General features: G+C 53.7%; 1 protein-coding gene across 1 annotated transcript; it reads right to left on the bottom strand.

Moving 5' to 3' along the window:
- Positions 1-857: 857 nt before the first annotated feature.
- On the bottom strand, positions 858-23606 carry LOC120371907 (maestro heat-like repeat-containing protein family member 7). Its single transcript, XM_039492350.1, has 14 exons — positions 23553-23606; positions 20236-20336; positions 19031-19180; positions 18244-18398; positions 17720-17864; positions 12292-12476; positions 12047-12184; positions 11198-11312; positions 9772-9912; positions 6902-7123; positions 4302-4457; positions 3363-3464; positions 2990-3092; positions 858-1476 (listed from the first exon to the last, which is right to left on the bottom strand). Exons 1-14 carry the CDS (start codon positions 23566-23568, stop codon positions 1292-1294), a joined length of 1914 nt encoding a protein of 637 aa, XP_039348284.1. The 5' UTR covers positions 23569-23606; the 3' UTR covers positions 858-1291.
- Positions 23607-24496: the final 890 nt, after the last annotated feature.

Here is a 24496-nt window from a genome sequence, read left to right as displayed (position 1 = left end):
TCTGTGAACGCCCCCCTGGTGGGTAGAACGGGGACTTGCATGGCCTCCCCGCTGGAAGCAGAGGGGTTGGACAGGAAGCGGAACTATAAAAGGCTGGTCCTCCAGCTCAGTCGGGGGAGGGCTGCCTGAGGAGCAGGACGTTTCTTCCCCGTTGCGTGAGCCCAGACCTAACGGAGACCGCTCTCCTGACAGAGACCCAGAGGTGCTGACAAAGCTGCCAGACGCCAGGATCTCCGAGGAGCTGGGGGGGCTGCCACTAGCTGTCTATCCCAGCGAAGCGAACAACAACCCTGGAACCCATGTACACATGGAATGGGTGTGCAGGAGGGAGACCAGGGAAGCCGAATCAGGTTTGGCTGTGTTATTGACTACAAGCCAGCCAGCGTGTTGCAGCTGGACTTTCCCCGCTGACCCAGTGGCGGACAACTCCACCGCTGTTAGGGTCCTGGGCTGGGATGCAGTGGAATGGGAGGACCTGAGTTCCTCTGCCCCTACCACCTCAACGTCAGGAGTGGCAGCCTCCCCCCTGGTTGTCAGGAGGCCTGAATTGGTCTGGCACCCACCTGAATCCAGATGCCAGATGGTTGTCCTGACATTCCCACCAGAGAGCTAACCTCCCCTAGACTGCGACAGCTTTGCCGGACTGTAGGCCAGAGCCCCCCTACTTGACTGCTGCCCTACCCTGATCAAGGGCCAGGCAAATGGACCTCCTGCTGCTCTGCCTGCCTGACTGTAGGCCAGATCCCCTTCTCGATTGACACCCTGCCCTGATTGAGGGCCCCGGGCAAACAGACTCTCTACCGTAACTTGCCTGACTGCAGGCTAGAGCCATTAACACTGAGCTAATTTTCCCCTGAACCAACGTACCCGGAAGTATCATAGCAAGGGGTGTGGTCTCCCACCCAGATGGACGGACGGTGGGGCCTGGGGGGGGGGGGGGACTGCAAACCCTTTACAGCCTCTCATTCTACTCATTAGTACTTTTTCTCTAAATATGTCAAAACACAAGCACACAACCTTCCCCCAGCCAAACACTGAAAAATAATACAAAATAAATTTTCAAAATGGCCGACGGCATCAAAAACGTACACGACTGGAAATGGGGACGGAGGGCAGGACGTAAATGCAACACGGTGCAAGTACATGATGATGAAAGCTATCGAGCAGTTAACTACTCACATGGCTGGGCAGGGCAGGCGGCCAATTGGGAAGAAGCCATGTGTTCCACCTTGCTCCAGGTGGGCTCTGATGCACCAAGCCCCCAGAGAAGGGAGGCTGGCTTTTCCCAGAGCTAGGGCAGCTGGGCAGCTTCAATGAGCTGGCTCTCCGCAGTGCACATTGTTCTTATCCTATGGACCAATGTCCATAGGCTGCAGCAGGCTGGAGGCTGGTTCTTGAAGGCCTCCAGGATGCAGATGGTCTGAGAAGCCAGGCATCGGACTGAGGACTTGCTGTCCTGCTGCAAGCCTTTGAGGTCTAAGATTGAAAGGAAGGAAATGGAGGTCAGAGCCATGGCACTCTGGAGAGCCCCGGCAGGCCAAGCCAGCTCTGTACCTCTCGGCCCACGACAAGGAGGCAGCAGGCCAGGTGGCAGGAGGCAGGGGACTAGCGGGAACAACCAGCAACCCTCACTAAACATCCCCGCCGCCCTCCACAGCTGGGGGAGCCTCCAGACACAGGCAAGAAGTCCCAATGAACCCCATTCACTCACTATTTCTAGGACTGCCTCATCCCTGCAGTATCTGAGAGCCTCATCCCTGCCTGTATTTACCCTCCCCCTTTCCCCCCAATGCACAGATGGGCACTTAGGCCTAGAGAGGGGGAGAGTCACAAAGGGGGCTTGGGCATTGTTAGGCGCCGCCTAACTTCAGGTGCTCTGCTGCCCTCCAGGAAATGCCGAGAAGGGAGCTCAGCCATTCTCTAGCTCCGGTTGGGAGGCCCAGCTGTGAATCTGCTCTGGGAGTGAGGAGTCTGAGCTATGTCACCCACCCTTCCCTTTTCCCGAACAAATGTGGTGGAGATGCTGCTCTGTCCTGTGCTGCCCAGGAGTCCGGACACGCAGCAGGGAGGTAGGTGACCGGACGTCACTTCAGCCTCATTTGGAGCAGTGGCTTGACCCCAGGTGTCCCACGTGGAGGTGACTGCTCCAAACACTGGGCTAGTGAGTGCAAGGGGGGAGGCAGCACCCCACTTTGGCTGTGTTTGTGGGGGGCAATCATCTGCGAAGGCCAGCCAGCTCAGGCCAGTTTGGGGATCTACCAGGCCACAGCTCTGAGGTCAGGGCTAAGTGCCTGGGCACATGCCAACCAGCAGACACGACAGGGTGAGGGGGCAGCTGATCAGGGGGTTGGGGATTGACATTTTGCATCCCCTTGAGGCTCTCGCCTGTGACCACATTACTGGCGTCGGAGATTGAACCCACCCTGCAGCCCTGGGCCGTTCATCCCCCTAGTGCTCAGTACTCAAAGCGGGACCACTCACTGTTGCAGATGGCGTCCAGCTTGTCCTGGCTCCCCTGGTCCAGCTGCCGGGCAGTGAGCCCTACACACACAAACAGCTCATCACATCCCCGCGTCCCCAGCGAGGGTGTTAAAGAGCCTGTCACCCTCCAAGCACCGCGGCTTTCCCCCACCCCTCACTGGCCAGGACACGCTCCTGAATCCCCAGGGGAAAGGGTGAGTCCCCAGAGATGGCTACAGGGCTGGTTGCCAAAGGAGAGCACAGCACCTTGAAAGTCCACTACCAAGAGCCCATGGTGGGGCGGGGGCGGAGAATGGAGACTGCATGAGGAGCAGTGGGCTTAGAGGGGTCCCATCAGCCGATCAGGGCAGTTTGGGGTGAGCTTGCTCCTGTGGGTTTCTGACACCCCTTCGCCTTCATTAGGGAATCAGGAGCCCAGGGATCACTTCTCGCTGCTGGCAGGGACTGAGGAGAGCCTGGGACCAGATCCAGCCCCTCTGCTAAAGGGACCCCTCTGCTCTGTGGTTACCTAGGAACCTGATGGCTGCTTCCCTAACTGGAGTCTGTGGGTTCTGCAGGAAGGCCATGGTCTGGCCCAGGAAGTCATCAGCTCTCTCCTTGTAGTGGATCACCTAGGAGCCAGAACAAGGGAGCACAAGATTATTAAAGGCCTTTCCATCCCACAGGCCAGCTTCCAGGTGTGTGGAGCACACGTCCTGTTTTTGCCCCTCCTTCCTGTGCTGGGAGGATCACACAGAGGGACCACACCCAGGGCCAGGTGTGGTCCCGGGGCTGGGGCTCAGTGTGGGCACAGAGCCAGGCAATCGGGGGTGCCCTATCCACTGATTCCTCCACTTCTGCCAGCGAGGGCTGTGCAGTGAATAGCCAGAGGGTTCCCTCACCAGGCAGTCACAGCTTCGCCAGGTTTCCTTGTGCTGGATGAGGCCACTGAGCTGGTGCCACCTCAGGAATTGGGCGGCACTGCTGAGGGTGTCCCAACACACCTGCAAAACAAGAGGGGCCGGGGCGAGCAGGACACAGTTACGGGAGCTGGAAGCCATTAGCCTAGTTACCCGGAGGCCAGGGAGGCCGTGCGTGCTGAACGCTTCCCTGCCCTGGCTGCTCGCGGAAGGGCGGCGGTGTGGCTAAGGCAATGGCTGGAGACCTGACTCAATTCCCAGCTCTCCCTGCAAGAACTCAGGCAAGTTGCTTAGGCCCAGGGCTGCAAAGGGATTTAGATGCTTAATGCCCATGGGGGGTTCAATATTTTTGAGGCTGCGCCTCAGTTCCCCACCTCATGGGGTGAATTCATTAGTGCTGGTGGCATTTGTGTCCCAAGTGATGGGGGCCATGAGCACTAGCATGTGCACAGGCATGGGGGGAGAGGGGCTTGGGCATGTCATGCTAGTACGGGCTGTCCGGGCCGCTTGGCTAAGGGCACATTGGGTCCTGTGCACCATCTGGAGGCTGAGTAGCCCTGCTCCTGGTAGGGATATGGCCAGGGTTGTGCTCTTCCCACCAGCACAGCCAGGGGAGTGTGCGGAGGCCAGTGGCTGTAAGAGTGGTGAGGCGACCACTCGCCCCACCCAATCTCTCAGCCTGGCTGCAGGGGGGTGTTGAGCTCAGAGGATGCAGAGAAGACTCAGCAGTTGGGTGGGGTTCCATGGTCATGGCACTACTGGACTCAACATTCAAGTGATTTTGAGTGCCTGATTGTCACAGCACTGAGCACCTGCCCTCTACCGGCCAGACCCTTTAAAGGGGGGTGTCACATGTTGCCCCCCCAAACAAATGGTCGCTCTGTAACTATCTCAGCCGCAGACTCCAATTCGTGGCCTCACCTGGGACACGTTGGGACGCTCATCATGCACAAGGAGGAGCAGTGGGACCAGGCTCTGGAGCACATGCTCCTTCATCTGCCTCCGGTTGGGCCCCCTTACAAGCTCCAGCAGGTCTTTAAAAAGGGTGATGGAGAGCACCTGGAGCTTGCTGGTCACCTGCAAGAGATGATATAGGGAGGGGAGGAGACACTGTGACAGTCATTCTCATCCAGCGGGGCAAGCGCACACTGTGCCAGAGATGTCTGCCCTGCAGGGGTATTGTAACTCACCCCCAGCCATACAGCCACAGCTGGGGCCAGAGTCTCATGGGCATAGCGCCATTGAAGGCAATAGAGATGCAGATTTCCACCAGCTGAGGGGCTGGCCTGATAACTTCTTGGCCAGGGAGAGCAGTAAGCTGGGGTGAGACTGCCCCTGGGCTCTCACAGCCAGCTCTGGGTGCACTGACATCAGCACCCGCCTGTGTCAGCCAAGGGGAAACATTCAGGGTGGAGCAGTGCCAGGACAGGGGCGGCAGAGAGGGAGCGATGAGGAAAGATTCAAAGAGCGAAGGGGGGGTGTAGTTTGTCCACCCGCTTTGCAGGCCCAGCTCACACTGGTGTTGACCCACAGCAGCCCTCTAGCCGGGCCAAGGGGGCCAGGCATAGGGGGCAAATTCCTACATTGGTGTTTGTTTGGGCCATGCTCAGGGACCTGGGGTGAATTTAACCAGGGCCAAGGGGTGGTAAATGTGCAGGAGCTCCCAGATAGGGGGCCTTGGAAGCCATGACTGGAAGCCACCCAGCCTCCAGGGGTTTGGGGTGGGGTGAGGGGTCAGCTCAGAACAGCTGGGCAGGCTCTATACAAAACACGTGGGAGGGGTATGGGGGCATCAGGGCTGCACTGCAGTGGGCACAGGCAGATGTTGGACTGGCACCTCTCTGGTCTTCCTTCCAGTTGTTGAGGCCTGTTTGCCTTTCCCTGGTGATGGGTGTAGTAAGTGCAGGCCATGATAAAGGCCCAGTATGAGGCCTGAGGCCTGAACTAAAGTAATGAACAAGACTTTGCTAACATAAAGCAAAGGTAAGCTGTGAGCCAGAGGCAGGCCCTGCTCACAGAAGCTGGCAAGGAAAGGGCTGAACATTCACATACTTGCACATTCCACACAGATAACAAAGAACAGGCTGGCCCATCCCAATGACAGGGGCAAAAGGGTAAATGATGGATAGAGTTGTTTTGATCGAACCAACATGTACAAGGTAGAAGGCGGCACCTAAATACGTAGAAAGGTTGTACCGTGCTACGTGGAGGGGTTGTACCTCATACGTCAGGTGTGATGTGTAACTTGTTTGTGTCTGTGTATAAGAATGCATCTCTGGGGCGGTGCCTTTGTCCGGCCGAGGGGGCAGTGGAAAGTCCCGCCACTGAGCCGGGTCCATTGCCAAGAGGCACTTTCTCGTAGTATGCCCTGAATTAGGCTAAGAAACCTACAGGGAACTGCAATTGTGTCCGAGGTCGCAATAAACCTAGCCGACGTGGCTTTGCATCTTACTGGACTCTGTGGTTATTGGGGGTTCTCGTCGGGTCTGCTGTGTCAGCTATCTGCAGAGCTGGGGTAGCACACAGAGGGAACACATGCACGCAGCCGAGTGATATCAACAAGGAGAAAGCAGAGCACCACACCGGTAGCACTCTGACAACACACTTCTGACAACAATGGGCGTTGTGTTCATTAACACTATTTGGATATAACCCCTGCCCCATAAAGAACCTGTTCTGTTCCCCCCGGGCCTGAGAGGGGTTTGGTTTAAAGGGCTCACCCCAGGGCGAGATCCTGCATCCTTGGTCCAGGCTGCCCTGTCCCTTTGGCCAGCTCGGGATCCAGGAGACCCTGGGAACAGCTTTAGCCAGGCCTGTGCCACTACTAAATAAAGAGCGGCAGGGTCCCAGCATAATTCGGGAGGGCTGAGAGTAGGATTTACCATTATGAGAGCTGGGGAGTCCCTCCAGGAGCCCCCACTGGGGCATTAACCCTGGAAGGCAGTAATGGATGGGCCCCTTTCTCCTGCCCGCTTGCTGGATCTCGCCACCCAGTGTGGGACTGAACATCAGTCTGGTGAATGCGCCAGCGGGGGCTAGTTTGTGGGTACAAAAGATCTGAGGAGAACTTTCCCCTCCTTTGACGCTGCCCTGCCATGAGAACGAAGGGGAGAGGAAAGGGCGGTAGCTGCAGAACCTACAGACAGAGCCATTTCCTTATGGAGCTGAAAGGCCAGCTGTAGGATTCCTGGCCAGGGAAAGGAGGGGCAGATTTTCACCAAGGTACCATCACTTGTCACCCTGGAAGCCAGCAAGAGCATTGCAGCACCCTGTGCTGCAGAGGCCCCCTCGCTGCATGCAGGCTCAGGAATGCACGTCCTTCCCCAAGGGGAGCCTCGTCCCCAGGCTGCCCTCATCCTTGTCAGTAGGCCTGCGGGACACCAGGGTTCCCATCCTTTCTGCCATGTGCTCTCATGGAGAGTGAGAGGAAGGCGGGAATGGGCTCATGATTTATGACAATCCGTTTTCTGGCTAGGACCATAGAACAGGCCCTGCTAGCCCACCCCCTAGCCCCCACTCACATGTCCGCAGTTTGATGGGATCGCCTGTGAGCTGCCAGGCCTTACATCATGAAACAACGGCAGGAGTTGCGCAGCCACTTGCACAGCCGCGTGGCTGGCGCTCTGCCTGTCCATGCCGGCGAGGAGGTGTTTCAGCACGGCGATGGCCTTGCGGATGAGGTCTCTGTCTGCCTCCTGGAGTCGCTCCAGGACATCTGGCAGCAGATGCTGGAGTTTCCCCACCTGTGTGAAACAAGGAGCTGCTTTACGAAACACCCTCCAGTGACCCAACAAGCCATTTCCAAAACAATGTCTGCCTCCCCTGCAGACAGAGGCACGGGAGCTAGGGTGCTGGGGTGCTGCAGCACTCCCAGGTTTTACGCAGGGCTCTGCTCCTGGCCCCACACACAGGGTCCCAGCTGCCGGCCCTGTGCCAACCCCCAGCTATGGCCCCAGCCTTGGTCCCCTTGCCTTATCCACCCCCCGCCCCCGCCTCCTGGAGCCATGGCCCTGCTCCTGACCAAAGCTCTAGTGGTGGAGGGGTGTGTGGACAGGGGTAAGGGGGTGTGTGTGCAGCACCTCCACTATAAAAAGTCTTCCAGCGCCCCTGCCTCCAGAGACATATTACAGCCTCAAAGCCTTTGCACAGCCAGCTAAGATCACGGGCAGTGGGTCCGGCAACCTGCAACATAAGCAGCTGCTTCCTTGTACTCCAGATCTCAGGGGATGGTTTTTATTAGCAGATATCATCCGTGGAAAGTTCTCTACACAACACGTTGACCCCAAATAAATCAAGTGTATTATTGTTCGAATAGCACCTCGAGGGCCTGTCTGCAATGAGGGCTTCATAGAATCATAGAATCATAGAATTCAAGATCAGAAGGGACCATTATGATCATCTAGTCTGACCTCCTGCAAGATGCAGGCCACATAAGCCGATCCACCCACTCCTTAGCAAGCGACCCCTGCCCCATGCTTCGGAGGAAGGCGAAAAACCTCCAGGGCCATTGCCAATCTTCCCTGGAGGAAAATTCCTTCCCGACCCCAAATATGGCGGTCAGCTGAACCCCGAGCATGCGGGCAAGACTCTCCAGCCAAACCCTCTGGAAAAGGTTATATCATACCATTGACCCATTGTACTATTTACCAGTGTGGCACTTAATTGACCTATTGACTAAGCCCGTTATCCTATCATACCATCCCCTCCATAAACTTATCTAGCTTAATCTTAAAGTCATGGAGGTCCACTGTTTCCCTCGGTAGGCTGTTCCAGTATTGCACTCCCCTGATGGTTAGAAACCTTCGTCTAATTTCAAGCCTGAATTTCCTGACTGACAGTTTATATCCGTTCGTCCTCGTGTCCACATTAGCACTGAGCTGAAATAATTCTTCTCCTTCCCTGGTATTTATCCCTCTGATATATTTAAAGAGTGTAATCATATCTCCTCTTATCCTTCTTTTGGTTAAGGAAAACAAACCGAGCTCCTCAAGTCTCCTTTCATACGAAAGGCCTTCCATTCCTCGGATCATTCTAGTGGCCCTTCTTTGTACCTGTTCTAGTTTGAATTCATCCTTCTTAAACATGGGAGACCAAAACTGCACACAATACTCCAAATGAGGTCTCACCAACGCCTTATATAACGGGACTAGCACCTCCTTATCCCTACTAGAAATACCTCGCCTAATGCAACCCAAGACCGCATTAGCTTGTGCTGGGGGCTTTCCAGGCACAGGAAGAGACGGTCCCTGCCCTGGAGCTTACAGGCTAGACACACGAAGACAGGATTTCTATCCCCATTGTACAGACATGGAACTCGGGCACAGAGAGGTTACGTGACTCGCCCACAGTCACTTAGGGAGTCTGGCAGAGCCAGGAACCGAACCTGGGTTCTCCTGAATCCTGGTCCTTACAGCCCAGCCTAGGGGAGGGAGTCGATTTTGCACACTAGTTCTAGGGTTAGGCTGTTACTAAAAGCCAGATTCAGTCATTTCTGTATTTGGTTTTTCAACCTTTCAAAGACAGCCCCACAAAATCTCAACCGGCATCAGGGAAAAAATAGGTCATATACAGGCTAACCGGTTCCGGAAAGGAAAATGAACCACGAGCAAGTGAAAACCAGGTTGAAGTGCATGGAATGATGGGAATGGTGTATAACAAAGAGAATTACAGTCACGCCCTCTCCATGTCTGATCTAGTCATAGTCCGGGTTTAATAAACCGGACTGACCCCCTATTCTCAGGCGAAGTAAATTATCATTAACGAGAGTTGCCTTCAGATTGTCTCCTCTTTACCAGGCTGTCAGATCTGTGTATTTAAGCCCCAAGGGCTTTCTCTGCCTTCACTATATTGTGGGTATCAAACTTGTTATGAGATCTTAGCAGCAAAAGGCCCTTCCAGAGCTCTTCAGAGGAGCGAGTGCTGCGGGACAGAGCCGTGATGTCAACAGTTAAAACCTATGAGGCTTAAAAGGGCATTTGTAGGAAAAAATGGTTCCTAATTGTAGTGAAATGGCTCTATCCAAGCGTCCCTGATCACTGGGGTCGCCAGCATTCCCTGGGGGTCTAGAGTCTGCAGCTCTGCTGCTACTCTAGTGCTAGGGTTCTTTGGATCACAGAAACCCCAGACACAATCAGGCCCAGCTGTGCCAGATGCTCCACACACCTAGAGACGCACCCTGCGGGAGCCAGGCCCTGCCCTGCAGAACAGCAGACAAAGGCCAGGCAGGGGCTTGCCCAAGGGCACCCCGCAGGTCAGTGGCAGAGCCAGGAATAGAAGCCAGGGCTCCTGACTCCAGGCCAGGGCCATACCCCTGGGAAGGTTTCAATGACCCCAGCCCTGCAGCAGCTCCCTGCGGTTCTGGGTTTATCCCCCAGCCCTCCTCCCCTCTCACCTTCTCTGGGCGAAGGGCCAGATTGAGGAGGCCTTTGAGCGCCAACCAGCGCACCACGATCTTGGGGTCTCTCAGCAGCCTGCTCATCTCCTCCACGATGGCGTCTTCCAGCTCGCTGCCAAGGTCAGGGCACTTGAGGAGCTAACACACCAACAGCAAATCAAGCTAGAGAACGGGGCTGGCCTCTTGCGACTCATCTCTGCCACGGGGCCCTTAGCTCCACTGGCCAAGGCCCGGCATGGGCTGCATGCAGGGCATCGCGATTGGTCACCGTGTGGGCCCCACTGAAACGCTTCTAGCGCGACGGCCCCTCGAGGCTCCAGCTGAGATCAAGGCCTGCCCTGCTCCCTCACTAAGGCTCAGCTGCACACGGAGCAGTGGTGTGGGGCAGGTCTGCAGCCTTGTGCTCCAAAGGGTCGCCCGGTCTGCGGGGGGCAGGTGAACTGGCCATGAATGGGCAGGTGGCTGCCCGGCCTGCGCATGGCACACGGATGTCAGAGGGGGCTCGAGAGCCGAGGTCACACAAGGGACCATTCTATGGAACTGAGCCTTGGGGAACAAGAGACACCTGACCCTGGGCCTTGCTCCAGCCCCGTGACACCAGCTGGGACAGGTAACAATGCCCAGACTGAGTGACTCCACCCCTAGGGTTGTAGGAGCTTTCCCTGCCCCTGCTCACCCACCCACCCCCAGGGCCTTCAGGGCCACCCCTCTCCTGGCCATAGGCATGAGCGACAAGTTCCATTGGCCCATGGTGCCTGGGCACCATGGGCCTCAGCCCCACCTTTCCCCCCACGTCTCCCAGGCCATTTAAAACAGCCTGGGGCCCCCACCACCACTGGCAGCGCAGCAGAGCTGAGCGACCTCCTGCCTGCTTGCTCCCATGGCTGCCAGCCCCTCCCTGTGGCCCCTGGGTGGGGTGGGCACACCCCTGCAGCCAGTAGGAAGCTGTGGGGGCAGTGCCTCGGGGTAGCAGCACATGAAGGGCCCCCGGCCCGCCCTGCCTAGGAGCCCCAGATAAGCGCTGCACCCTCCCAACTCCTCCCAGAGCCTGCCCCCCACCCCTTTCCCGCACCCCACTCTGGCCCCCAAACTCCGTCCCCGAGCCTGCACCCCCTCCCTCCACCCCCCCTCCTGTCCCCAAACTCCCTCCCAGAGCCTGCATCCCCACCCTCTCCTGCACTCCCACCCTCTGACCCATCCCAGAGCCTGCACTCCAGGCCCCCTCCCCCACCCAAACTCCCTCCCAGAGACTTAGGCAGGTGGGGGGCAGAGTTTAGGGGGGCAGAGTTTGGAGGGGCAGGTTCTGCTGAGCACCACCAAAATTTCTACAAATCTGCCGTCCCTGGCCATAGGTCAGCCCCATGCCCCAGTCACCGCTGGGCCGGGGCGCTTCTCACGACCCTCACCCTCTGGTGAGGCTCACCTGAATGAAGAGCGCCACGGCCGGGACGTACCGCCTATCGTCCCGATCGTTGAGGATGGCCATGAGATGGTGGAAAATCCAGTTTCGCTCCTGGAAATTGAGCGAAACCATGGCCCTGGCATAGGAAACACAAACACCACATCATCAAGGTGGGCAAGGACTGGTCCTCCATTTACAAATCTAACCAGACCAGTGCCACAGGACAGGGGATCCCGGGCGACTAGTCACACGCAGCTGACATGGACTAGTTCCTGCTGGCTTAAAATGCCCAGCGGCTTATGTGCTAGAGACCCAAACCCTTAATCACGCGACAGGGAGCCCTTCCATGAGGCCAGCTCTGAGCACGTAGTGCTGGGGCTGCAAGAGAACTGCAGACAAGGAAGGGTGTCAGTGGGGTCGGTGGTCTTCCTCATGTGCCCAGATATTGGGTGATGAGAGACAGAAGGGTGGGTGAGAGAATATCTTAGATTCACCCAAGACAAGCGCTGGAGCTTTCTGTGTTAGCTTCTCTCTCACCCACAGTCACTGGGCCAACCAAAGACATTCCCTCCCCCACCTTGTCTCTCTCATGTGCTGGGCCTGACAGGGCTACACCAACGCTGCGGAAAGACATGGCGGAGGCTGTCTTTGCCCAGCCATGCCTGCCAGAGCCACGCAGGAAGCGGTTTACGCCAGGCAGCGCAGGGTGGAGAAGTAGCCGACTGACCCCTTGGCCAACAGCACAGAGGCTGCGGCCTGTTCCATGCAGGCGATTGGGAGCCGCGTCTCACCCAGCAGGGAAGGCAATGTGGCCATGTCCTGGGCCAGGGAGGGGAGCTGCTGCTGTGATCGGTTCTGGGCAGCACTCACCGGGCAAGCAGGCAGACACCTTTGTGGTGCGTGTCGGAGCTCATGAGCAGGTCCCAGCGGCCATGCTTCATCATGAAGGTGACCTGCTCCTTGTAGCCAGCGCATAGAAGCAAAGCTTCCATGGCCTTCACCGCGAACCTGTGTGCAGAGCGAGCCTCTTGTTACTGAGTGAGCCCAGGCCAGGCCCTGCTGCGTGCCTGCGGGCGACGCTGCAGAACCCAGGCTGGGTGTCGGGCTGGCGGTACCTAACGGGGCTGAGGGGTGCGGCCGTGTCCTCCTGGTTATGCTCCCTCTCCTGCGAAGCAGTGTGCTGCACTGTGTGGGTGACGTGGAAGAGCAGCGCGACGTAGAGCTGAGGGAAGAGCTCCTTCACTTCCTGCCTGCAGGCCTGCTCCTGCAGGATCACATATAGGGCTCTTGTGGCCTGCAGATAAGAACAGGAGACAGACATCGCTGCAGGGATTTTGTCCTTCCCACGCTCCCCCAGGGCACCTAGAGGGGTGGGGTGGGGTGGGGTGGGCTGGGGGCTAAGGCCTGGGATGCTGGGTTCAATTCCTAGCCTGTGAGACCTTGGCTAGAACCACACAAGGGACTTCGGCCCAGCGTGGCCATGCCCAGCTTCATGTGCCCTGCTGCCCAGTGGACTCACAGCCCTGGGTTAAGTGCCCAGGCTCCGTATACGCTCCAGAGAGAGAGTCAGTTGGGCCAATTGTTAAAGCGGGTGAACGGGATGGGCTGGGTAATTTCAGGCCTGTCAGCCTGACATCGATCCCAGGCAAGATAATGGAGCAGCTGGTATAAGATTCAATTAATAAAGAATTAAAGAGGATAATTTATTTAATGCAAATCAACAATTTTTTGATGAGATTACAAGTTTGGTAGATAAAGGAAATGGTATTGACATAATGTATGTAGACTTCTGTAAGGCGCTTGAGTTGGCGCTGCACTCCAGTTTGATCGGAAACCTAGAAGATACAAAAGTAACGTGGCACACTTGAATTGGATTATAAAGTGGCTGATAGGTCTCAAAATGTAATTGTAAACTGGGAATCAGCATTGCACAGGTGTGTTTCCAGGATGGTCCTTGCAGGGATCGGGTCTTGGCCTAAGCGATTTAACATTTTCATCAATGACCTGGAAGAAAACATCAAATCGTCACTGATAAAGTTTGCAGATGACACAAGAATTGGGTGAGTGGTAAATAATGAAGAGGATAAGTCACTGATACAGAGCGATCTGAATCACTTGGTAAACTGGGGAGCAATCAAACAGTATGTGTTTTAATATGGCTCATTGTAAATGAATACATCTAGGAACAGGACGAGGGACTCTATCCTGGGAAGCAGAGACTCTGTAAAGGACTTGGGAGTCCTGGTGGATAATCAGCTCATGTGATCCTGGGATAAATAAACAGAAGAATCTAGAGTGGGAGTATTTGGCACTGGTGTGACAACTGCTGGGATCCTGGGTCCAGTTCCGGTGCCCCAATGCAAAAAGAATGTTGATGAATTGCAGAGGGTTCAGAGAAGAGCCATGAGAACGATTAAAGGACTAGAAACCATGTCTTATAGTGATAGGGTGACCAGACAGGACAGGGGTTGGGGGTAATAGGAGCCTATATAAGGAAAAGACCCTAAAATCAGGAGTGTCCCTATAAAAATCAGGACCTTTGGTGAGAGATATAGTGAGAGACTCAAGAAGCTCGATCTATTCATCTTAACAAAGAGAGGGTTGAGGGGTGACTTGATTACTGCCTATAGGTATCTCCCTGGGAAACAAATATTTAGTAATTGGCTTTTCAGTCTTGCAGAGAAAGGTCTATCATGATCCAGTGGCTGGAAGTTGAAGGTAGACATTCAGACTGGAAATAAGGCATAAACGTCACAGTGAGAGTAATTAATCATTGGAAGAATTTACCCAGGGTGGTGATAGATTCTCCATCACTGACTGTTTTTGAACCACGACGGGATGTTTTTCTTCAAAGACCTGCTCTAGGAATGATCTGGGGGCAGTTCTCTGGCTTGTGTCAGGCAGGGGATCTGACTAGATGATCGCAGAGGTCCCTTCTGGCCTTGAACTCTATGAAGCTAAGAGTGAGGAGCTGCCTAAACCAACCAATAGGAAATGCGGCGGAGAGGGATGTGGCCTAAGCCCCACCCCTAAAGGGAATTTGGTATCTATCTCTACTTGGGAACACTTAAATAGTCATTGGAGCAGAGTTTTGACCCCAGGTCTCCCAGTTGGGTACCCTAACCACTGGGCTAGAGACAGTGGTGTAGTTGAAAATATGAAGGTCCTGGAATGCCACTAAAATACTGATTTTCTTCAATATGAATGATAGAAATTCACATTTTATTTGTCTACTGAATTTCTGGTACAGTAATCCTGGGCTAAACCAGGCATGGCTGGAGACAGGCCAGCTGTCCAAAATAACAAGGTATTGGATTTTTTTTTAATTGTACACCCCCCCCCATAGTAGCTATTCAATTTATTTTAAATATTGAAATCATTGTGCTGAAATGCCATTACTGTGTATGCAATAGAATACAATAGAAATGCCATTACTGTGTCTACAATAGAATATGTAAAAGATATAACTCTAGACAGTAGTGTACAGTACAGTGGTAAAAACCCAATGAATGCGTAGCACGTTTTCTTTTTACTTTAGCCTATAGGCTAATGAAAATAGAAAATAAATCATGCTGCTGCACTACAGACATTACTGTATCAGGCTGAAATAATAAAAGTTTATTTTAAATGTAGTTAGTAGGCTACACAAGTAACACAAAATACATCAAGGCATACATCCATATTGTATTTTCTGTGTCTGTGAATCAGAGGGAGAACAAGGATGTCTGAGCCAAGTTCTGGCACAGCTGAGAGGATGCCACATGGAAAATGAAGGGCCATGTAGCTTGCTAAACGTGAGTGATGACGTATGCAGAATAAACCCCTTGCTACATTTCCATTCACAATCATAGTCATGTGGCTGAGGGTATGGCTACACTTGCAGCTGTACAGCACTGGGAGTTAAAGCTGTCTTCGTACAGCTGAGTAGGGAAAGCACTGCAGTCTGTCCACAGTGACAGTTGCCAGCGCGCTGTCATGGCCACATTTGCAGCATCTGCAGCGGCATTGGGAGCAGTGCATTACGGTCAGCTATCCCAGCGTTCCAAGTGGCTGCAACGTGCTTTTCAAAAGGGGGGGGGGTGGAGTGTGACAGGGAGCGTGGGGGAGAGAGAGAGGGGATTTTTGGAGCCAACACTGTGTCAGCAGCTGCCTTGCAAGTTCCAACCCCCTCCCCTAGCCCTCTCTGACTCACTGAAAGTGAACAGCACCTCTTTGTTTTTTTCCTCACAGACCAGATAAACAGCCGCTCGCCGAAACAGACCCTCCTCCCTCCCCCTCTATTCAAGCAAACACTAGCTGTGGGCCTTCCAAAGGGAGCCCTCTGCCTCTGCTCGTTTACAGCAAACAGGAGCTGTGTTTGTTTTTTTAATAAGCAGCTCCCGGAGCCCAGAGTTTGCAACAAAACAAAGAGCGGAACCTTCACTTAAAAGGATTATGGGAAGCTTCCGGAGATCAGTCACTGCGTACTAAGGTTATTCCCTGTTTACACTGGTGCCCCAGCGCAGCAGCAGCAGCAGCACAATACTCTTTATTCCTCTCGGGGAGGTGGAGTACAAGCAGCGCTGTAGCCAGGGAGGTACAGCGCTGTATGTGCCTTGCCAGTGTGGACGGGGAGTGAGTTACAGCGTTGTTGGTGGCTTTATTGTGCTATAACTCTCAAGTGTAGCCAAGGCCTTAGATAAAGTGAAAAGGAGGTAGGGCAGCTGTGTAACCAATCTGGTCTGTCACTGACAGGAATTGTCAATGCCTAGCATGACTTTCTTGATTATACTGGTCAGAAGTGCCAGCTGAGCTGAAACCACTGCTCAGCTCCACGCGTGTGATTTCATGCAGCATGGCTGAGTGTGAACGTGGATTTAGGCCTTGGCTACACTTGAGAGTTATAGCACAATAAAGCCACCAACAGCGCTGTAACTCACTCCCCGTCCACACTGGCAAGGCACATACAGCGCTGTATCTCCCTGGCTACAGCGCTGCTTGTACTCCACCTCCTCGAGAGGAATAAAGAGGATTGCGCTGCTGCTGCTGCTGCGCTGGGGCACCAGTGTAAACAGGGAATAACCTTAGTACGCAGTATCGACTCATCCCACCCCGTTTTCTGGCTCAGGTTACAGCCTCAGGTACTGACCCTCACCTAAAGTCATCCCCTGCTCTCCCATCCCCCATGCAGATAGTCCCAGTAAAACTAAACACCATTTCCAGATCAATCCATCCCTCTCCCTGCAGCGTCACAGGGCTATAGATAACAAAATGAAATTCACCAAAGACAAATGTGAGGTGCTACATTTAGAGAAGAAAAAGCAAATGCACAGATACAGAATGGAGGATAACCAGCTGAGAAGGATCTGGGAGCTGTGGTGGATCACAACCTCAGCATGAGTCAGCAATGTGATGCTGTTGCAAAAAAAGCAAATGCAATTTTAGGTTGCATTAACAGAGGTATAGCCAGGGCCGGCTCCAGACGCCAGCGTGCCAAGCGCGCGCTTAGGGCGGCAATGAGAGCCGCGGGTGTGGGGGGGGCGGGGGCGCTCTGCCTGTCGTTGGGAGGGCAGCAGGCAGCTCCGGTGGACCTCCCACAGGAGTGCCTGCAGAGGGTCCGCTGGTCCTGCGGCTCCGGTGGACCTCCCGCAGGCATGGCTGCGGATGCTCCACTGGAGCCGCGGGACCAGCAGACCCTCCGCAGGCACGTCTGCAGCAGGTCCACTGGAGCCGCGGACCAGTGACTGCCAGAGCGCCCCCTGCGGCGTGCCGCCCTGCTTGGGGCGGCGAAATTACTAGAGCCGCCCCTGGGTATAGCATGCAAGTCATGGGAGGCGATAGTACCACTCTACTCAGTGCTGGTTAGGCCTCAGCTGGAGTACGGTGTCCAGTTTTGGTCACCAATGTCTAGAAAGTATGTGGAGAAACTGGAAAGGATCCAGAGGTGAGTGACAAAGGTGATTAGAGGGATGGAACACAAGCCATAAGAAAAAAAGGCTGAAGGAACTGGCTATGTTTTGTTTGGAAAGGAGGAGATTAAGGGGGGACTAGATAATGGTCTTCAGATACTTGGAAGGCTGCCATAAAAAAAGATAGAGAAAAGTTGTTCTCTCTTGCTACGGAGGGCAGGACAAGAGGTGATGGGGTCAAACTACAGCACAGCAGATGTAGATTAAGCCTCAGGAAAAACTTCCTAACTGTAAGAAGAGTAGGACGATGGGAAAGATGCCTAGGGAGCTTGTGGAAACTCTTTCGCTGGAGGTTTTCAGAAGGAGGCTGGAGCCATCTGTCCAGGGTGGGTTAGAAACAAGAAGTCCTGCATTGTTGCAGGGGGCTGGATGAGCTGACTTTGCGATCCCTTCTCACCCTGTGATTCTATGAGTTCTGCTGAATAGCACCAGGAGAGCGTTTCGGCGTGTTCCGGCTCGAATATAGCACTGGCTAAAGTCACACTCTCTCTCTCTTTGGCCCAATGACTATACCCCATGGGAGACTGAGAGACCCCCTCAGGCCATGATGGGGACACACGGCACTCCTTCCCTTGCTGCAGGGGCTGGTACTTACGGCCAAGGAGGCGACGCCGGCCGGTCTCTGAGAGAGCTGATGCCGTCGCGGAGCCTGCCCCTGCAGCCTGCTGACCAGCTCCCTAAGGATCTTTTCTGTGCTCTTGGGCTGGGATGTCAGTATCTTCCACATCTCCGCAGCAACACTGCAAAGGGAGAGAGCCAGTGGCACCCGATCAGAGCCCTGCCAGCCTCCTGCACCCCTCAGCACTGGCACGCCTGCTGGGTCTCCCCTCACCGGCCGGCCCTTTGTTGCCCTCCTGCTCCTGCAAGGACCCCGTTGGCTGGTGCAGGCTACATGGGGCCAGGTCTGAGTGTCAGCCACAGGAGAGGCCGAGGGATGCCGTACAGGGTTTTGCAGATTGGCCTGTGTCCAGGGCAAGCCAGCCTGCAAAACCCTCCAGGAGAAGCAGCAGCTCTGCAGGGAGCAGGAGATCTCTGGAGGGTTCTGCACTCCCCTGTCTCTGGCAGCGGGACCAGTCCGGGGGACCCAGAGTGCAAGTGGTGGTAGCCGCAGCCCCGTACCTGTCACATGACAGTGAGCAGCCCAGCAGGGTTCCGACCACCTCCTCGCTGAACTGGGAGCCCAGCAGGAGAAGGGCCCTGAGCAGCTCCTGCCGGGCAAGTGGCTCGCTGATGGAGTCCAGGTGGTTATGAATGCTCCTCACAGCCTCTGACACCTGGAAGGGAAATGGGGAGGTGGGGGCCTTGGCTTCCTCGCACGGCTATTGATCTGGCGTGCCAAGGACCTGCTGCACCTGAGAGCCATCTGCCCTCCCAGAACCTCTTCACCAGCCCCAGGCCTAGAACACAGCACCAGTTCCCAGCCTATCGATTCATAGACTGCAAGGCCACAAGCGGTCATGGTGATCACCTAGACCAGGGGTAGGCAACCTATGGCATGTGTGCTGAAGGTGGCACGTGAGCTGATTTTCAGTGGCACTCACACTGCCGGGGCCTGGCCACCGGTCCAGGGAGATCTGCATTTTAATTTCATTTTAAATGAAGCTTCTTAAAAATTTAAAAAAACTTATTTACTTTATATACAACAATATTTAGTTATTTATTATAGACTTATAGAAAGAGATTTTCTACAAACATTAAAATGTATGACTGACACGTGAAACCTTAAATTAGGGTGAATAAAGGAAGACTCGGCACACCACTTCTGAAAGGTTGCTGACCCCTGACCTAGACTGACCCCCTGCATTTCACAGGCCAGAGAACTGCCCCCCAATAATGCCTAGCACCCAGAGACAGAGTCTCCCACGGATGGGCTCCCCCAGCACGATGTTCTCACTGCAGCTCTTACCCTCACCAAGCCTAGGCCGGGAACCTCCAGGATCATATGCAGCATGTTCCTGGCCGTCACTGCGTCATGGACGCTGGAGTCTCTCACGCCGTCGATAGCAACAAGGAGGAAGTCCATGCTCTCGGATGGGTTGAAGTACTTCCCAAACAGCTGAAACAAACTGCTAGTGAAACCCCTTTTGCTGCCCAGCGCAGATCTAGTCAGCGGCCAAGCAGCCAGGACTGGCCCGGCCAGGAGTGCAGGCAAACCCCACTCTACCGGGACAGGCCTGGCTTACTGCACCTGGGCAGCACAGTACCCAGCCAGCAATTGGAAGCTGTCATGCATGGCAGAGGCCAGCGTGGCAGTGCACGGGGGCACAATACTGCGCAGCACGGATACACTCTCTAGTGCTCAGCAGGGGCTGGTGCTCGTGCGCAGATGCAATGATGCCTTTTATTGCATTAATCTCTGAGGAAGCTCCCAGCAAACCTGACAAGGAGCTGGGATCAGGTTTGGATGAGCCCCAGTGCATCTTGCGGTGTGTCATGTAGGCAGGTATATTGGGCTGCATTAGTAGAAGCATTGCCTGCAGATGGAGGGAAGTGATTATTCCCCTCTATTGGGCACTGGTGAGGTCACATCTGGAGTATTGCGTCCAGTTTTGGGCCCCATACAAGAGAAAGGATGTGGACAAATCAGAGAGTCCAGCAGAGGGCAATGAAAATGATGCGGGGGCTGGGGCACATGACTTGATAGCAGCCTTCACTACCTGCAGGGGGGTTCCAAAGAGGATGGAGCTCGGCTGTTCTCAGTGGTGGCAGATGAGAGAACAAGGAGCAATGGTCTCAAGTTGCAGTGGGGGAGGTTTAGGTTGGATATTAGGAAACACTATTTCACTAGGAGGGTGGTGAAGCACTGGAATGGGTTACCTAGGAAGGTGGTGGAATCTCCATCCTTAGAGGTTTTTAAGGTCAGGCTTGACAAAGCCCTGGCTGGGATGATTTAGTTGGGTTGGTCCTGCTTTGAGTAAGGGGTTGGACTAGATAATTTCCTGAGGTCTATTATTCTATGAGGTGGAGTGGGCCATAGGCAGGTCTCTGTCCCAGCTGGATGGGGTTAGTCACATCCTGGGTCTGTCCCTTCCCCCTGACTCCTAGGGTGTTAATTTCTGACTCCTGATAACTCTGGGCACAACAATCCCAGGAAGCACTGACTGTAGTTACCGATGTGATATTGCTGATGTTGGTGACCCAGAAGGCTCTCTCAGTTTGACTGTCCTTGAGGATCTGCCGATACTCTGCACCGTGCTTCACCAGCATTTTGGCTGACCCAGGAGGGAAACAGACAACAGGCAATATAAATCAGACCTTCGGTTAGCAAACGGGAGTTTTGCAAGGAAGTTTAGAGAGGGTGTGTGAGAGACAAGTACATCTAACAAACATACTGTAAACTCAGGCCAATAACCTGTTCCCCCATCCCTCCCCCAAACTAAACAAACTAAACCCCCTGGAAGAGTAAAAATAAACCAGGCAGAAGGGCAGCAGCAGCGTGGGGCTCTCCAGTTGATTGCACTGAATGCAGCATGTACGATTACCAGCCCTGTGGGCAGGTAGCATATGTGGGCATTTGGCCCAAGGAGCTACTGGCCCTCGGAGACCAGGAGACCAGAGGGGCTGAACTGGTGGAGCCAAGGGAGACAGTGAGGTACATAGAGGAGACTTTTAGGGATGCAGTAGAGTAGTCCCACCCCCAGTCTGACAGCCTCTGTGCTGCTGAGGAGGGTGAAAGTTTCGGGGAAAGAGAACATCGAGCTGGGGCAGAGGGAGATGATCCCATAGTTGGGACCCACCTTCCAGATGAAGTCATGATGTCCTCTAATACTGAGGCTACCCCTCCTGAGGCGGGAATCCCACTTACAAAGAGAAGCCAGGAAATAGTAATGGGGGATTCAATCAATAGACATATAAACAGTTGGGTTTGTGATGACTGGGAGAACCGCATGGTAAATTGCCTGCCTGGTGCAAAGGTTGTAGCTATCACGAGACATCCAGACAGACTTATGTGCAGTGCTGTGGTATGTAACCTAGCGTTTAAATCGGCCTCTGTATGAGATAGCTAATGTGAGAGTGAATTTTAAAAAAGTCTCCAGATGTGATCCCTGGTAAGCCTGACTTCAGTACCAGGCAAATTTTTGAAACTATAGGAAAGAACAGAATTATCAGACACGTCGGTGAACACAATTTGTTGAGGCAGAGCCAACATGCCTTTTATAAAGGGAAATCATGCCTCACCAGTCTACTAGAATTCTTTGAAGGGGTCAACAAGGATGTGGAGAAGGGTGATCCAATGGATATAGTGTACTTAGACAGAAAGCCTTTGACAGGGTCCCTCACCAAAGGCTCTAAACCTAAGGAAGCCGTCATGGGATAAGAGGGGAGGTTCTCTCATGAGTCAGTGGTTAAAAGATAGGAAGCAAAGGACAGGAATAAATGGCCAGTTTTCACAGTGGAGAGAGGTAAATAACGTGGTCCCCCAAGGATCTGTGTTGAGACCAGTGTAGTTCAACATGGTCATAAATGATCCAGAAAAAGGGGTAACCAGTGAGGTGGCAAAATTTGCAGATGATACAAAATGACTCAAGATAGTTAAATCCAAAGCAGCCTGCGAAGAGCTACAAAGGGATCTAAAAAAAATGAGGGACTGGGCAAGAAAATGGCAGATGAAATTCAATATTGATAAATGCAAAGTAATGCACATTGGAAATCATAATCCCAACTATACATACAAAATTATGAGGTTTAAATGACCACTCAAGAAAGAGATTTTGGAGTTATCGTAAATAGTTCTCTGAAAACATCCAGTCAATGTGCAGCGGCAGTTAAAAAAGCAAACAGAATGTTGGGAACCATTAGGAAAAGGATAGATAATAAAACAGAAAAATATCATAATGGTTCTATACAGTGGTGAGCTGGAGCCGTTTCCCACAGGTTCCCAAGAACTGGTTGCTAAAATTAGACCTCCGTGGAGAACCGGTTGTTAAAGGGCCAGGAGGTGGGCAAAGAACTCCGGTCTGTGGGCGGGACCATCCTGTTGCTCCCAGGATTCCCAGCTGGGGAGGCTGAGGTTCCCCTGGCCCCTCCCCTGCTTCCCCCCAGGGGCCCCCAGACTCTCCTCTGCTTCCCTCCCTTAAATCAGAACTTTTTATAGGGAACCGGTTGTTAAGATTTTGGCAGCTCATCACTGGTTCTATATAAATCTATGATGCGCCGAAACCTTGAATACTGCCTGCAGTTCTGGTCGCCCCATCTCAAAACAGATATACCAGAATTGTAAAAGGTGCACAGAAGGGCAACAAAAATGATTAGGGGAATGGAACAGCTTCCATATGAGGAGAGATAAAAAAGATGGGGGACAAGGGTACACTTCAAACACTGTATCGCCGTAGCTGCACTGGCGCTGTAGCGTTTAAGTGAAGATGCTCCTATGCAAACAAGCTCTTAATCCACCTCCCCGAGAGGCGCTGGCTAGGTGAGTGGGAGAGGTGCTCCTGCCGACAGGGGTGTGGATTTTTCACACCCCTGAGCAATATAGTTATAACAATATAGGTCTGTAGTAGAGACCTGGGACTATTTCGTTTAGACAAGAGATGAATAAGGGGGGATATGATAGAAATCTATAAAATCATGACTGGTATGAAGAAAGTGACTAGGGAAGTGTTATTTACTCCTGCACATAACAGGAGAACTAGGGGTCACTTTATGAAATGAATAGGCAGCAAGTTAAAAACAAACAAAAGAAGGTATCTGTGCACACAATGCATAGGCAACCTGTGGAAATTGTTGCCATGGGAAGTTGTGAAGGCTAAAAGTATAATTGGATTCAAGATAATCAGGGCATGTAATCCCATACTCTGCATGTCCCTAAACCTCTGACTACCAGAAGCTGGGACTGCATGTCAGGGGATGGATCACTCAGAATTTCCCTGTTCAGTTCATTCCCTCTGAAACATGAAGCACTGGCCACTATCTGAAGACAGCAAAGAATCCTGTGGCACCTTATAGACTAACAGACGTTTTGCAGCATGAGCAAGGCATCCAAAGAAGTGGGTATTCACCCACGAAAGCTCATGCTGCAGAACGTCTGTTAGTCTATAAGGTGCCACAGGATTCTTTGCTGCTTTTACAGAACCAGACTAACACGGCTACCCCTCTGATACTATCTGAAGACACAATATTGGGCTAGATGAACCATTGGTCTGACTCAGTATGTCCATTCTTATGTGAGTTATGAAGAGTAGAATACGGATAGAGGAAGCTAAAGACATCGGGGGAAACTCCATGGCTTGCAGGACTAAGGAGGGTTTCTTTAAAAAAAGTGTATTAGGAACAAAAGAAATCCTAGCAGTGATGTAGGCTCATTACTAGATGGAGACTGTTTAAAAGGTTGCAGAAAAGGTGGAAGTGTTCAATAAATATGTTTTTCGTGTTGGAAACCCCATGTCAGTGTATTTAGGAAGGACAAGGGTCTCCAGTGCTCTTACATTTTAGCAGCTGCATGAAGGAGAAGAGGTGGTGAAGTCCCTCCACAGCCGATTGCCAGATCTCCTGCTCCTGCTCCACACAGCACAGAGTGAGACACCCCACCAGCTGGCCCAGGACTCTGAACTCCTCCACTTCCTGACGGAGAGAAGGAGCAAAGGGAGTCACTCGCCCCTGCAGACCTAGCGCAGCGAGTCCCCCTGGCATTGCCCTAGCAGTGGGTTAGAACAGGGGGAGGCAGAGGCCACCGCAGAGAGACTGGAGACAATGAGAGCAGGAGGAGCTGTGGGGCCCATCACCAGGGGCTGAGGAAAGCTCAGCAGGGACGGAGAAATCTGGGCAGCAAAGTCAACAAACGTTACCCCCGAGTGGGGACCCAGGTAACGAATGAACTAACGTCCAGTCTCCATCTCAAGGGCAAGTTCCTAATCCCAGCCCCTTCTCCCATCCCCCTCCCTTCTTTGACCTCAGGCCCAGGAGCTTGGAGTCACCTTGGACTCCTCTGCTCTGCCTCCTGCCTCTCTCACTCCATCCTGGAGCTCCCCAGAGCCCTCCCTTTCTGTGCCGCCCCCAGCCTGCCTGCTCTCTCCTGCCGGCTGTCTCCTGCAGCCTTGTCCTCTCGTCTCCCCCTCCTGCAGCCCCTGCACTGGCTCCCTGCTCTTCCCCACCTGGCACCAAGCCCCTTGCCCTCCTCTCCCGGGGTCTGCACAGCCTCCCCACTCCCACTCCCCAGTTCTCTGGCGCCTTTGGCCCCGCCCATCCCTTTCACTGTGTCCCCTCCCACCTCCCTCATTCTGTTCTGCTGCCCCAGCCTCTGGGGGCACATCATTCAGCGCCCCCTCCAGCTGCCAGAGGAAGCCCTTCCACAGGGGATGGAGCATCTGGAGCAGCTCAATGGCCCTGAGCATGCAGAGCAAGGGGCGTTCATCTGGCAGCCTGGCAGAAG

This window comes from Mauremys reevesii, linkage group 1 (genome assembly GCF_016161935.1).
Source record: "Mauremys reevesii isolate NIE-2019 linkage group 1, ASM1616193v1, whole genome shotgun sequence".
Lineage (NCBI taxonomy): Eukaryota > Metazoa > Chordata > Testudines > Geoemydidae > Mauremys > Mauremys reevesii.
The sequence above is the reverse complement of the archived record's forward strand: the minus strand, read 5'-3'. Positions and strand labels throughout refer to the sequence as shown.